The sequence below is a fragment of the Myxine glutinosa genome, unplaced genomic scaffold, assembly GCF_964187855.1.
Source record: "Myxine glutinosa unplaced genomic scaffold, kmMyxGlut1.1 SCAFFOLD_1852, whole genome shotgun sequence".
NCBI classification, from domain to species: Eukaryota; Metazoa; Chordata; class Myxini; order Myxiniformes; family Myxinidae; genus Myxine; species Myxine glutinosa.
Window position 1 is genome coordinate 75,001 of NW_027617947.1, and position 16,175 is coordinate 91,175.

At 44.3% G+C, this 16,175-nt stretch overlaps 1 protein-coding gene across 1 annotated transcript in view; it reads left to right on the forward strand.

The window, feature by feature from the left end:
* The window catches only part of LOC144889228 (uncharacterized), a gene marked incomplete at its 3' end in the record, with an annotated part of 78,677 nt that extends 65,260 nt beyond the window's left edge, over window positions 1-13,417 (forward strand). Inside the window, exons 4-6 of the mRNA XM_078769268.1 lie at window positions 1,213-1,311; window positions 1,538-1,672; window positions 12,722-13,417. Coding sequence (XP_078625394.1) covers window positions 1,213-1,311; window positions 1,538-1,672; window positions 12,722-13,417 — 930 coding nt within the window. The remainder of the gene's footprint in view (window positions 1-1,212; window positions 1,312-1,537; window positions 1,673-12,721) is intronic.
* Between the last annotated feature and the right edge of the window lie 2,758 nt (window positions 13,418-16,175).

Sequence of the window (16,175 nt, forward strand, 5' to 3'; positions counted from 1 at the left end):
CCCCTTTTCGATCCCATCATGCTTTGCGGTGGGGCGCCCTCTGTTGATATTTACCGATTCGCGATAAGGTCTTTGCCTTAGGGCTGCCACGGTCGACGGTATCGACCATCATTCATGATAGGGAACGTATTCTCGCATACGTCACTGAAAAAGCGCTGCGGGATAAGACTGCTAAAATGTGTGTTTGTGTTCAGAAGAGACGCCATGTTTAAGGTGAATAACATAATCTTATTAATTTTATTTATTATTCTTTACAAATTCATTTATTAATTGTGTTCATTACTTATTAAAAAATATGACCAAAATGTGTTTTTAGTGTTCTTTAAGGTTTAGCGATAGTTATATACTTTCGCGAGTTATTTACTCTAGTGTTATGGTGTTTGTCTTCATTTTAAGGCATTTTTAAGGCTTTTTTTTTTTCTTTTTCTTTTTTTCTGTATACAAGATCGAGGCTCATGAAAGAGCTAAAAGGCATTACGCCCGGCTTACGTCAAAAACCGAGTTACGTCACGGCTTATGGAACCAATTAATGACGTAGGCCGGGGTATTACTGTATATATATATATATATATATATATATATATATATATATATATATATATATATATATATATATATATATATATATATTAGATTAATGAACAGAATTCATTAATTAAATTGATATATGTGGGAAAATTACATGCCCAGACCTGGAATCAAACCCAGGTGCTCTGGAAAATCCAGTCTTCCTCTCCACTTTTTCCTTCTTTTTATTTCTCTGCTCATTATTTTGTGATGTTTATGTTTTTATCCTGGAAATAGACACAAAATAAACCTGCAATATGTAAAGTACCATATTTGAGATTTTGAGGAAAGCTTTTGTGAGATAAATGATGAACAATGGAGGAGGAGTTTAGGGGAGTAGCAGGGTGAAGGTGAAGGAGATGCAGGTGGAGGAGGAAGAGTGGGACTGGGAGGAAGTGGAGGGAGGAGGAGGCAAGGAGGTAAAAAAGGTTGGTAACAAGGTTGAGGTAGAGAACTGGTCACAGTCAGTAGTACCAATTGTTTGTTCTCGAGGTTACCTGATTATTCACAAATTCCACGGAGATGTGATATCGAGTGTTGGTGTGTTGAAAATTTTGTGCTTGGATGATTTGTTATTCGCATTTGGTAGTGAACAAAAGTTAAAGCTATTTTGGTGCTACGTAATCTTCTCTCCCATATTTGCAGTCTCTGAAACACACAAGGATGCAGATGGTGTTCCATATGAAGAGGCAGAAGAAGGAGATGGAGTGGGAGAAGGAAGAGAAGGGAGGAGGAGGAAAGGAGGTAAAGAAGGTTGATAATAAGATTGAGGTAGAGAACTGGTCACAGTCAGTCATACCAATTGTTTGTCCTCTACGTTACCTGATTCCTCACAAATTCTACAGAGATGTGATATCGAGTAATGGTGTGTTGAAATGTTTGTGCTTGGATGATTTGTTATTTGCATTTGGTAGTTGACAAAAGTTAAAGATATTTTGGTGCTACGTAATCTTCTCTCCCATATTTGCAGTCTCTGAAACACACAGGGATGCAGATGGTGTTCCATATGAAGAGGCAGAACTGGAGGCAATGGCAGAAATTGAAAGGATTGAAAGAGAAGCTGCACTAGAGAGAGAACGGGTATCGAAGGAGGTACAAGATAAAGGTTTGTTTTCGTTTGTCTTTGTTCATGATTGTAGCATCTGATCAGAGATGCTGCTTTATTAATCAGATTAAAACTGAGCAATCAAGGTGAAATCAAATGAGCAACGGTATTGCCTTCTTTTGTTTCAATAATGCTGTTCTGTGTACTCTATTCAGACATTGTTTTACGTCTTCTTGTACAGGATTTTTGTATTATTACCTTCGTCCACCAGAGGTGCTTATTGAACTTTTCTGGAATATGATAATAACATTGTATAGCATTTCGTGAATGTGATAATAGTGCTCGTTTAACTTTTCTTAAATGTGCTAATAGTGCTCGTTTAACTTTTCTTGAATATGATAATAACATTGTATAGCATTTCTTGAATGTGATAATAGTGCTCGTTTAACTTTTCTTAAATGTGATAATAGCGCTCGTTTAACTTTTCTTGAATATGATAATAACATTGTACAGCATTTCTTGATTGTGATAATAGTGCTCGTTCAACTTTTCTGGAATATGATAACAACATTTGCAGCATTTCTTGAATGTGATAATAGTGCTCGTTTAACTTTTCTTGAATGTGATAGGAACACGAGTACAGCATTTATTGAATGTGATAATCGTGCTCGTTTAACTTTTCTTGAATGTGATGGGAACACGAGTACAGCATTTCATGAATGTGATAATAATGCTCGTTTAACTTTTCTTGAATGTGATAGGATCACGAGTATAGCATTTATTGAATGTGACAATAGTGCTCATTGAACTTTTCTTGAATGCGATAGGAACACACGTATATATTTTTTGAATGTGATAATAGTGCTCGTTTAACTTTTCTGGATTATTATAATAACATTTGCAGCATTTTTTGAATGTGATAACATTGCTCGTTTAACTTTTCTTGAATGTGATAGGAACGCTTGCACAGCATTTCTTGAATGTGACAATAGTGCTCGTTTAACTTTTCTTGAATGTGACAGGAACACGAGTGCAGCATTTCTTGAATGTGATTATCGTGCTCGTTTAACTTTTCTTGAATATGTGTGAAGTATATGGCAATAGTGACAATCGTGACAAATAGTGACATGGGCATTGAGGAAGTTAGGAGTGGAGGAATGGTTGATCAGAGTGGTGATGGCAATGTACAAGAGAGCGAGCACAGCTGTAAGGACGAAGGATGGGAACAGTGGTGAGTTTGAGGTGAAGGTGGAAGTGCATCAGGGGTCAGTACTAAGTCCACTACTATTCATTTGTAGCTGTGATGGTGGTGCTGACTCGGAATGTAAAGGAGGGTTTACCGTGGGAGTTGTTGCATGCAGATGATCTGGTGTTGATTGCGGAAAGAATGGATGGAATGAAGGAGAAGATGAACAAGTGGAAGGAATGTATGGAGACAAAAGGTCTGAAGGTGAATGTCAGAAAAATGAAGGTAATGGCAAGTGCTAAAGCACATGGTCAGGTGGAAAGAACTGGGAAGTGGCCGTGTGCTGTGTGCAGGAAGGGTGTCGGAGTGAACTCCATTCAATGTACAATGTGCGCAGAGTGGGTTCATCAAAAATGTAGTGGTCTGAAAGGGTCATTAACTCGTGTGGCAGCTACATTGAAGTGTAAGGTGTGCACAGAGAAGGCTGCAGATGGAGGAAATGTTGAGTTCGATCTTGGAGATGGCGTCAAGCTGGAAGGTGTGAAAACATTTTGCTACCTAGGAGACATGTTGAATGGAGAAGGTGGATCAGACTCGGCAACGGTTGCTGGAGTGAGATGTGCATGGAAGAAGTTTCGGGAACTGAGTGGCGTGCTGATGAGGAGGGGAGTGTCGTTGAAGCTGGAGGGAAAGGTGTATGCTGCATGTGTGAGAAGTGTTTTGATATATGGGAGCGAGACATGGGTAATGAACGTAGAGCAGCAACGAAGGCTGGAAAGGGTGGAAATGCGAATGGTTCGGTGGATGTGTGGAGTATCGTTGAGAGAGAAGAGAACAAATGATGAATTGCGAAAGATGATGGGAATATAGCCTGTGATGGATGCTGTGAAGAGAAACAGGTTGAGATGGTTTGGTCATGTGTTGAGGAATGATGAAAGTGACTGGTTGAGAAGAATGATGGAAATGAATGTAGGAGGAAGTAGAGGACGGGAAAGACAGAGAAAGACTCGGTTAAAGGTGGTGGAAGAAGAAATGAGGGCAAGGGGGTTAACAAGGGGAGATGCAGAAAATAGGGCAAAATGGAGAAGATTGTCATGGGGCCCGCAAGGCTAACCCCTGCTCTGGCAGGGAAAATGGCCTTAAAATGCCTGTTGTTGTTGTTGTTTAACTGTTCTTGAATATGATGATAACATTGTACAGCATTTCTTGATTGTGATGATAGTGCTCGTTTAACTCTTCTTGAATGCGATCGTAACACGAGTATAGCTTTTCTTGAATATGATGATAACATTGCACAGCTTTTCTTGATTGTGATATTGTTTCCGCAAGCCATGCGTGTAGATATCCATGGATCAATCGGATGAGAGTTTGGTGAGCAGGGCTGGGTGCCAGACCGCATCGAAAGCACGTGATATGTCAAGGGAGACAGCTCTAATTTCCTGTTTGGCATTGAGGACCTCCATCCATTATTGAGACAGCAGAAGCAGCATGTCCAGAGTAGAATGACCTGGTCTGAATCCAAATTGATGATCCGAGATCAAGGCATTGGAGAAGAGGAAGGATTTGTTATCCGAAGCAATGATGGATTCTATGCCTTTGCTGATAATTGGGAGAAGGCTGATTGGTCTGTAGTTGCAAGGATCTGTTTTTGCACCTTTTTTGTGTAAAGCGGTAATGTTGGCTGATTTCCAAGCTGATGGCAGATGACCTTGAGCAAAAGAGAGGGTGAAGAGAACAGAGAGACGGTGTGAAAGAGTGCCAGAGCAGGATTTTAGGACCCGTGGGCTCATGTCGTTTGGTCCAGTTGCAGAATCAGAGTCTAGGTTTGACAGAAACTTCTCCACCTTGTCGGGACAGAAGGACACAGAGTCCAGGAGCAGCTGGGTACGACTGGGTACGGTGGGTACAGAGAGAGATGGGTTTGGGACACAAGATTTTGAGGCAAACAGAGAGTTGAGGCATTCAGCTTTTTCACGTGCGGAGTCAGCTGGGTAGCCATTTGAGGTGAGGGAGGGGATGGAGGGGGAACAAACACCAGAAACAGATTTCACCAGAGGCCACCAGGATAATTTATTATTATTATTATTATTATTACCTTCGCAAAAGCGGAAGGTTATGTTTTGATCGCTGTGTATTTATTTGTATGTCTGTGTGTGTGTGTGTATGTTATTCGCATAACTCAAAAAGTATTCAACCGAATTGCATGAAATTTGGTGGGATGATTGGTTATTATACGGGACACATTTGATTAGATTTTGGGAGCAATCGGGTCAAAGGTCAAGGTCAAGGTCACGAAAAGGTCAAAATCGTATTTTTGTTGTTCTGTTCCCTACACTCCCATGCCAAGTACAGAACAGTAGCTGCGGCGAAGGTATGCGCTCTACCGAGTGCCCGTTCTAGTTATTATTATTTTTTGTATACAGGATCGAGGCTCGTGAAAGAGCCAACATTTATCACACAAAAAAAATCAAACGCACACACAAAACGTATAATTAGAGTAGCGGTAGCGGTAGACAAGATGAGGAGAGAAGGGGAAGCACAAACACAACATTTGAGAGCAGGGACATCGGGAGATCTGTGAGAGTGAGAGGGCTTGGGGGGAGGATGCGTGGGAAGAGGGGGGGGGGGGGGGGAAGGAGAGAAGTATAAAACACAAGGACACTGCAAGGACTTCCAGGAAAGAAGTTGGTATTTCAAAAATGTGGATCTGGGGTGAAATTAGCGGGGGTAGAAAAGATCAAGGTTTTGGATGGGGGAAGATAAGAGATGGTGGTGAACAGCTGTTTTAAAGACCTGGAGGGAGGAGTGGGATTGAAGAGAGTGGGGGAGTTTGTTCTAGAGGTGGGAGAAAAGAGGAATGAAGGAGTGAATGTGAGCAGAGAGTCTTGATTTTGGCAGTTCACCCAGAAGAGGGTTGCTGACAGATCTTGTGCGACCTGCAGGAATATTTGGAGGACAGAGCCCAGAGAGAGAGAGCTGGGGGAGCAAGGGCGGAGAGGAGTCGGTAGAAGACAGAAAGACCACCAACCTGCCTGCGGTGAGTGAGTGAAAGGCCCTCGGAGTTATCTTCATCGCCGGAGATTCCAATGCTTCTGAAAGCTTTGGTTTCAACAGCGTGAAGCCGAGCTAGGTGTGAGGCAGGAGCACCGGCCCAGAGGGGAGAACAGTAATCCATTGAGCTGCGGATGAAAGCCTTGTTTGTGGTGAGGAGCTCAGGTGTGTCAAGGAAGGACTTCGCACGACGGAGGATGCCCAGTCGGCGACTGGCTTTGGAGGCCAGATTGGAAATGTGGTTTTCCCAGGAAAGATGATGGCAGATAGTGAGACCCAAAAGCTTGAGTGAAATAACTTCTTGGAGAGGATTGTTCAGAAAGTAGATGGGAGGGTTGTCCAGTCGGTCTTTTCGGAGAGAGACAGTAAGAGTGTGAGACTTGTCTTGATTGAAAGACATGTTCGACTTGTTTGACCAGTCTGTGATTTTGTCCAGGTCTGCAGAGAGTGAGGGGGCTGCAGACTGCCGATCTGAGGGATGAGGAATGGAGCGGCAGAGAGTGGAGTCATCAGCAAAGAGATACAGAGGATTTTACAGAGAGTCGGAGAGATAGTTGATGAAGACCAGAAAAAGCACAGGGCTCAGAACACTGTCTTGGGGAACTCCAGCCAGAACAGGAAGGGGAGATGAGAGAAACCCATTCAGGGCCACACGTTGACGACGACTGGAGAGGAAGTCCGCAAGCCATGCGTGGAGATTTCCATGGATACCAAAAGAGGAGAGTGTGGTGAGCAGAGCGGGTTGCCAGACCGCATCAAAGGCACATGATATGTCAAGGGAGACAGCTCTAATTTCCTGTTTGGCATTGTGGACCTCCATCCATTATTGAGACAGCAGAAGCAGCATGTCCAGAGTAGAATGACCTGGTCTGAATCCAAATTGATGATCCGAGATCAAGGCATTGGAGAAGAGGAAGGATTTGTTATCCGAAGCAATGATGGATTCCATGCCTTTGCTGATAATTGGGAGAAGGCTGATTGGTCTGTAGTTGCAAGGATCTGTTTTTGCACCTTTTTTGTGTAAAGCGGTAATGTTGGCTGATTTCCAAGCTGATGGCAGATGACCTTGAGCAAAAGAGAGGGTGAAGAGAACAGAGAGAGGGAGTGAAAGAGTGGCAGAGCAGGATTTTAGGACCCGTGGGCTGATGCTGTCAGGTCCAGTTGTAGAATCAGAGTCGAGGGTTGACAGAAACTTCTCCACCTTGTCAGGATAAAAGGACACAGAGTCCAGGAGCAGCTGGGTATGACTGGGTACGGTGGGTACAGAGAGGGATGGGTTTGGCACACAAGATTTCGAGGCAAACACAGAGTTGAGGCATTCAGGTTTTTCACGTGCGGAGTCAGCTGTGTAGCTGTTTGAGGTAAGGGAGGGGATGGAAGGGGAACAAACACCAGAAACAGATTTGACCAGATGCCACTAGGCTTTGGAAGAGGGAGACAGGTTTGATAGTTCAGGCTTGAGAGAGGAGAGATATTGTTTCCTGGCTCTCCTGAGGGTGGACACACACTTGTTTCGGGCTTTGTGAAAGGAAATGAGATTTCCTTCCGTTGGATTTGCTTTCCAGGATGCGAAGGTAAGTTGTTTCTGGGTAACTGCCTCACCACAAGATTCCGTGAACCATGGATGGGACGAAGGGTATGACAACTGAAGACGAGATGGGATAAATCTGTGCATGAGAGTGAGCAATTTACTTTGGAAGAATTCCCAGGATGAGTTGATGTCAGAGGCGGTCGAGATGGGAGACCAGTCCAGATGATTGATGGCTGCTTGAAGACCGTGCCAGTTGGCCTGAGTGAAATGCCAGACTCGTCGGCGCTGAGGAGGCTCTCTGAGAATGGTCAGAGAGATGTCCACTTTAACAAGCACATGATCAGGTGAGCCGATTGGAGCAGAAGAAGAGCAGCAGACATTTGCAGGGAAGTTAGTCATAACCAAGTCTGGAAGGGAAGATGCTCTGTTGACTGAGATCCGGGTCGGGAAATTGACAGGTTGTGTCAGTCCCAGTGAGTCGTAGATTTGGAAGAGGGGAGACATGTTTGAGAGTTAAGTCTTGAGAGTAGGGAGATATTGTTTCCTGGCTCTCCTGAGGGTAGACACACACTTGTTCCAGGCTTTGTTGAAGGAAATTAGATTGCCTTCCTGTGTGGCATTTCTTGAATGTGACAATGGTGCTCGTTTAACTTTTCTTGAATGTGATAGGAACATGAGTTTAGCATTTCTTGAATGTGATAATAGTGCTCGTTTCACTTTGCTTGAATGTGATAATAATGTTGTATAGCATTTCTTGAATGTGATAATCGTGCTTGTTTAACTTTTCTTGAATGTGATAATAGTGCTTGTTTAACTTTTCTTGAATGTGATCGGAACACGAGTGTAGCATTTCTTGAATGTGATAATAGTGCTCGTTTAACTTTTCTTGAATGTGATAATAATATTGTATAGCATTTCTTGAATGTGATAATAGTGCTTGTTTAACTTTTCTTGAATGTGATAATAGTGCTTGTTTAACTTTTCTTGAATGTGATAGGAACACGAGTGTAGCATTTCTTGAATGTGATAATCGTGCTCGTTTAACTTTTCTTGAATGTGATAGGAACACTCGTTTTTGCATTTCTTGAATAATAATAATAATAATAATGATAATAATACATTTATTTTGTATAGTGCTTTTCAAGAAACCCAAAGACGCTTTGACATAGTACGTAAAACAAAGACAAAAAAGACAAAAATACATTTAAGTTAAATAACCAAACAGAATGGAAGGAGAAGGAGAAGAGACGGTCAGGGGTTGAATGCGGTGTTGAACAGGTGGGTCTTGAGTGATGATTTGAATGTGGCGAGTGAGGAGGAGTCTCTGATGGTTTGAGGTAGTGAGTTCCAGAGTGTGGGAGCGGCGATGGAGAAGGTCCTGTCCCCCCAGGATCTGAGTTTGGTCCGGATTGGGGGGGGGGGGGGGGGGGGAACAGGAGGTTGGCAGCAGCAGAGCAGAGCGGAGGGTGCGGGTGGGAGTGTATCTGGGGAGGAGGTCAGTCAGATAGGATGGGGCCAGGTTATGGAGGGCTTTGTAGGTCAGGAGGATTTTGTACTGGATTCTCTGGGAGATGGGGAGCCAGTGGAGCTTGTGAAGGACGGGGGTGATGTGGTCCCGGGCCCGGGAGTGGGTGAGTAGACGGGCAGCGGAGTTCTGAATGTATTGAAGTTTAGTGAATGTGATATTGAATGTGATAATAGTGCTCGTTTAATTTTTCTTGAATGTGATAGGAACACTCGTATAGCGTTTCTTGAATGTGATAATAGTGCTCCTTTAACTTTTCTTGAATGTGACAGAAACACTGGTTTAGCATTTTTTGAATGTGAGAATAGTGCTCGTTTAACTTTTCTTGAATGCGATCGTAACACCAGTATAGCATTTCTTGAATGTGATAAGAGTGCTCCTTTAACATTTCTTGAATGTGATAGAAACACGAGTATTGCATTTCTTGAATGTGATAATAGTGCTCGTTTAACTTTTCTTGAATGCGATCGTTACACCAGTATAGCTTTTTTTTTTTTCAATTTGATGTTAATGATAGTTAGTGTTTATATAGGACCAGATAAATTTACGTTGCGTTTTGGTGAGTAAGTTATTGCCATTGGCATTTCTTCTCTCTAAAGTTGGAATGAGGGCCATACCTTAAAACACCATAACGGCCCCACCATTCTGGTGGCTGGTCTTATTCAGGTTCTTGTTGCTTCGCTGGTGCTGCAGCAGTGTCATGGCAAGGCGTACACACTGCCTCTTCTCCATTGCCTTCCCCGTTGGAGCAGGACAGGAATTTGTAATTTGTTTAAGGTGCCGACGATAACTTGCAAACTCTTTGTGCTGGCGATAACTTACAAACCTCTGCACCATCCTGTTCCACAATTTTGATATTACTTGAAACCAAAAAAAACTTGTTAAAATGTGGTGAATGTGTACTGAAATCAAATATCTGATGTTCCGAGAGCCACTAATGGTACACACTTGAACATCGACAAACATGTCAAGAATAACTTTTTGAGTAGGCCTACAAGATGGTGCAAGATCCATGCTTGTATGCCTTTGTTATTATATTTCAACACGGTGCATATTTATCAAAGCAGTTGTTTTTTTTTTTTGTTTTTTTGTTTTTGTATACAAGATCGAGGCTCGTGAAAGAGCTAACATTAATCACACAAAAAGACAAACCGACACACAAAACACAAAAAACAAGGGGAGCGGCAGACAAGATGGGGAGAGAGGGGGAAGGACACAAACACAACATTTGAGAGCAGGGACATCGGGAGGACTTGGGGGGAGGTGGGAGAGGAATAAAACAAATGAACACTGCAAGGACTCTGGGGTGAATTACCGGGGGTAGAAAAGATCAAGGTTTTCGATGGGGGAAGATAAGAGATGGTGGTGAACAGCTGTTTTAAAGACCTGAAGGGAGGAGTGGGATTGAAGGGAGTGGGGGAGTTTGTTCCAGAGGCGGGAGAAAAGGGGAATGAAAGAGTGAAGGTGAGCAGAGAGCCTAGACTTTGGCAGTTTAACCATAAGAGGGTTGCAGGCAGATCTTGTGCGACCTGAAGGAATATTGGGGGGACAGAGCACAGAGAGAGCTGGGGGAGCAAGGCCGGAGAGGAGTCGGTAGAAGACAGAAAGACCACCAACCTGCCTGCGGTGAGTGAGTGAAAGGCCCTCGGAGTTGACTACATCGCAGGAGATTCCAATGATTCTGAAAGCTTTGGCCTCAACAGCGTGAAGCCGAGCAAGGTGTGAGGCAGGAGCACCAGCCCAGAGGGGGGAACAGTATTCCATTGAGCTGCGGATGAAAGCCTTGTATGTGGTGAGGAGCTCAGGTGTGCCAAGGAAGGACTTCGCACGACGGAGGATGCCCAGTCGGCGACTGGCTTTGGAGGCCAGCTTGGAAATGTGGTTTTCCCAAGAAAGATCATGGCAGATAGTGAGACCCAAAAGCTTGAGCGACAGAACTTCTTGGAGAGGATTGTTGAGAAAGTAGATGGGAGGGTTGTCCAGTCGGTCCTTTCGGAGAGACATTGTAAGAGTGTGAGATTTGTCAGGATTGAAAGACATGTTCCACTTGTTTGACCAGTCTGTGATTTTGTCCAGGTCTGCAGAGAGTGAGGAGGCTGCAGACTGCCGATCTGAGGGATGAGGAATGGAGCGGCAGATTGTGGAGTCATCAGCAAAGAGATAGAGAGGATTTTCCAGAGAGTCGGAGAGGTCATTGATGAAGACCAGAAATAGCACAGGGCCCAGAACACTACCTTGGGGAACTCCAGCCAGAACAGGCAGGGAAGATGAGAGAAATCCATTTAGGGCCACACGTTGCCTACGACCAGAGAGGAAATCCGCAAGCCATGAGTGGAGATTTCCCTGAATACCATAGGAGGTGAGTTTGGTGAGCAGAGCTGGGTGCCAGACCGTATCGAAGGCACGTGATATGTCAAGTGAGACAGCTCTGATTTCCTGTTTGGCATTGAGGACCTCCATCCATTGTTGAGACAGCAGAAGCAACATGTCCAGAGTAGAATGACCTGGTCTGAATCCAAATTGATGATCAGAGATCAAGCCATTGGAGAAGAGGAAAGATTTGATATCTGAAGCAATGATGGATTCCATGACTTTGCTGATAATTGGGAGCAGGCTGATTGGTCTGTAGTTACAAGGATCTGTTTTTGCACCTTTTTTGTGTAAAGCGGTAATGTTTGCTGATTTCCAAGATGCTGGCAGATGACCTTGAGCAAAAGAGAGGGTGAAAAGGACAGAGAGAGGGTGAGATAGAGCGGCAGAGCAGGATTTTAGGACCCGAGGGCTGATGCCATCTGGTCCAGTTGCAGAATCAGAGTCGAGGTTTGATAAAAACTTCTCCACCTTGTCAGGAGAGAAGGACACAGAGTCCAGGAGCAGTTGGGTTCGACTGGGAAAGGTGGGAACAGAGAGAGATGGGTTTGGGACACAAGATTTTGAGGCAAACACAGAGTTGAGGCATTCGGCTTTGTCACTTGCGGTGTCAACTGTGTAGCCATTTGAGGTAAGGGAGGGGATGGAGGGGGAACAAACACCAGAAACGGATTTGACCAGACGCCACCAGGATTGGAGGAAGGAGACAGGTTTGAGAGTTCAATCTTGAGTGTGGAGAGATAGTGCTTCCTGGCACTCCTGAGGGTAGAAACACACTTGTTTCGAGCTTGGTGGAAGGAACTGAGATTGCCTTCAGTTGGATTTGCCTTCCAAGACACAAAGGCAAGTTGTTTCAGGGCAACTGCCTCACCACAAGATTCAGTGTACCATGGACGGGAGGAAGGGTAAGACAACTGAAGACGAGATGGGATAAATCTGTGCATGAGAGAGAGCAGCTTGCTTTGGAAGAATTCCCAGGAAGAATTGATGTCAGAGGCATTAGAGATGGGAGACCAGTCCAGTTGATTGATGGCTGCTTGCAGACCGTGCCAGTCGGCCTGAGTGAAATGCCAGACTCGTCGGCGCTGAGGAGGCTCTCTGAGAATGGCCAGTGAGATGTCCACTTTAACAAGCACATGATCAGAAGAACCGATTGGAGCAGAAGAAGAGCAGCAGACATTTGCAGGGAAGTTAGTCATAACCAGTTTTAGTTTCCTTCACCTTATACCACATGTGCTGCACTCCATTCATAATCAGTTGCTGTGATTTTTGTTTTCATAGCAAATATGTTAAAAGGACAGTTATTTTGATAGCCACATGCTCTTATGATTTCCAGTAACTACACTTCATTGTTTTAAAATTTTTTTTGTGAAGAACACATTGATGCAATGTCCCCTCACACCAAATATGTCTCTTCATTGTCCTTTTAATTTCATCCCAACCTAGATAAACCCCTGAAGAAACGGAAACAAGATTCATATCCCTCTGCATCTGGACCCTCACCAGCACCCCTGGCTCCTGTGGCAGCTCCAACAACGCCCGTGACAACCTCAAAGGTCCAAGTCACAAAGCCTGTTTGTCCTCTCCTTGTAAGCATCGACCTTGAGCAGAGGCAAACGACACGAATTCCAGCTTGTGAACCCAATACAAACCGCATTTGTCCAACTACACACTCTCCTCTGCCTAAGCTCTGTGCTGAGGTTCGCCTTCATCCACTCCGTTTGCCCTTAGAAGGTGGTGATCACATTACAAAGAGTCATCGAGTGCAAGAAGACTGCAGTAACGTTCCCCGCACTTTAGCTAATGTTCATCTGGCGTCTCAGTGTGATGTTCTCACGAAAACCGTGGGAAAGGAGAATTTTGGGAAAATTGGAACGTCAAGGGCTGGGCCAGTAAAGGAAGAGCCAAGGCGGGAAGGATTCAGGCGACAGTTTGGAAAATCTGTGGAGAGAGTGGGAGGTAAAGGATATTTCTCGGGAATTAGAATTCCTAGAGAAGTGAAGGTCTCAGAGCCAGTTGTTGTTTTGCATAAACTTCCAATGGACAAGACTTCCCATGTGGTGGACAAAGACAGAGAAAGGGATAGAGGTCGAGATCGCCCTGGATCAAGTGGGAAGATTGGATGGCGGCCAGGAAATGAAGGTGAGAAACTCCAAAGCCTCAACTTTCCCTTTCACTGCTGTACGTACATCTTACCTCTCCCATACCTCTTCAGTCGTGTGATTGTGTGATTTGTGTGATTTGTGTGATGTGTGTGTGTGTGTGTGTGTGTGTGTGTGTGTGTGTGTGTGTGTGTGTGTGTGTGTGTGTGTGTGTGTGTGTGTGTGTGTGTGTGTGTGTGTGTGTGTGTGTGTGTGTGTGTGTGTGTGTGCGTGCGTACACAGTCATGTGAAAAAGTAAGTACACCCCATGTAAAGTTTTGACTTTTTCAACATACAGCTATTTGATCTTCATTTCAACAATATTGATAGATAAAGGTGATATAATACAACAAATATCATGAAACATTGACATTTTGTAGTCCTAACCCTGGTGTTGGTGCCTGGTGTTGGCTTAGCGGTGAGGGTGTCAGCTTAGGATCCTAGGATCCTGGGTTCGAAACCCGGTCGATCGCTGAATTAACGCCAGGGGGGTTGACTCAGCCTGTCATCCTTCCGAGGTCGGCTAATTGAGTACCAGTTCACTGGTAATTCCCTGCTTGTCGTTAAAGGCGGCAAAAAGGGTTGGCGTCAGGAAGGGCATCCGGCCGTAAAACATTGCTTCAAAAAGGGGACCGAAAAACAACAACTACCACGGTTCCCGAAAAAGGCCAACCCCCGCTTGCGGGGAAAAATGGCCTCTAAAGGTGGTTTTTTTATTTATTGACATTTTGTAGTCCATTGTATAATTTAAATAAACATAAATGCAAATTTCGCATGTGGAAAAGTAAGTACACCCCTACATGTATCACTACTTCAAATACCTAAAATTAGAATCAGGTGCACCAGCTCAGGTGCAAATGATTAGAATATCGTGAGAGAGGATCTTGGAGGAACCTGTCTTATTTAAATTTCAGACATTTAGTTTGGTTTGCTCTTTGTTGTTGAAGTGTGCGGCGTCACCATGCCTAGATCAAAAGAGCTCTCTGAGGCCTTCAGAAAGAAGGTTAAAAATGCCTATGAGTCTGGGAAGGGGTTGAAAAAGATCTCCAAATAATTAAAAAATCAATCATTCGACTGTCCGGAAGATCATCTACAAGTGGAGAAGATTCCAAACAACTGCCAACTTGTTCAGGCCAGGCCGCCCCAGCAAGTTCAGCCCGAGAGCAGACCGCAAGATGCTGAAAGAAGTCTCTAAGAACCCCAGAATGTCATCACGGGACCTACAGGTAGCTCTTGCCACTGTTGATGTCAAAGTGCACGAGTCTACCATTAGAAAGAGGCTGCACAAATTTGTTCTGCATGGGAGGTGTGCCAGGAGGAAACCGTTGCTGTCCAGATAGAACATCAGGGCAAGACTAAAGTTTGCCAATGAACACCTAGGCAAAGACCAGCACTTCTGGAACAATGTGCTCTGGACAGATGGGTCAAAGGTAGAGCTATTTGGCCACAGTACCAGAAGACATGCTTGGCAAAAACCAAAGACAGCATTTGACCACAATAACCTGATACCAATTGTAAGTATTATGTTTTGGTATTATGTTTTGGGGCAGCTTTGCTGCATCAGGGCCTGGGCAGCTCACCATCATATAATCGACTATGAATTCTTCATTGTGCCAGAGGGTGCTTGAGGATAATGTGAGGCCATCTGTCGGAAAGTTGAAGCTCAACCGAAGGTGGACCTTGCAACATGACAATGACCCTAAACATACCAGTAAATCCACCAAGGAATGGCTGAAAAAAAAGAAATGGAGGGTTCTGGAATGGCCAAGTCAAAGCCCGGATCAAAATCCCATCGAGATGTTGTGGGGGGATTTGAAACGAGCTGTGCATGCAAGGACCCCTCAAACATGGCACAGCTGAAAGAATTCTGCATGGAGGAGTGGGCAAAAATTTCTTCCAGTCGATGTCAGAGACTGGTAGATAGTTATAAGAACGCCTACTTGAGGTTGTTTCTGCGAAAGGGGGCAATACCACATATTAGAGCCAAGGGTGTACTTACTTTTTCCACCTGCGAAATTTACATTTATGTTTATTTAAATTATACATTGGACTACAAAATGTAAATGTTTCATGATATTTGTTATATTATATCACCTTTATCTCTCAATATTGTTGAAATGAAGCAAAATATTTGATGATCCATATTTTTTATTCATATTTACCTCAGCGCATTTCAGCGAAGTACCCGCTAATCTCAGCCGATTCCAGAGCAGCTCGCTGATTCGCTCAGAGCGATCACGTGATGTTCCATTCCCGCCGCCAGACTGATTCGCTCAGAGCGATCACGTGATGTTCCATCCCGTCACACGTCACACGTTTTTTCACCTTTTATGCGATCGTGTTTTGTATCGATTTTGTGCGATATGAATTAAATGTCTTTGAAACAGCTGTGAAACGTCTTTCCACAACCCTTCCGTAACCGATTGGAGCAGTTTATTGCCGCACAAAACGAGATCCGCGAAGCGAGTTGGTCGAGTCGTGCTGACCAAGATGGCGACACGGCGGCTTCACTTTTCACGGAGTATGAGCGTTCTATATATTTTCAATTCAGTGCGCCCGTGATTTGTGGCATAGACATGACCATTGGGCCTTCACGGTGTAATTTGTGCGAGGCTTTTGTCCGAGTGAGCTTGAGTCGAGAGGGCGAATGTACGGGTTGGGAATGTACGGGTCTCCCTTCACCCGCCCGGCAACGCCGGTACTGGAGGGACGTCACAGGATCGGTGAGTCTCCAAAATCCGCTTCGTGCTGTTGCGAAT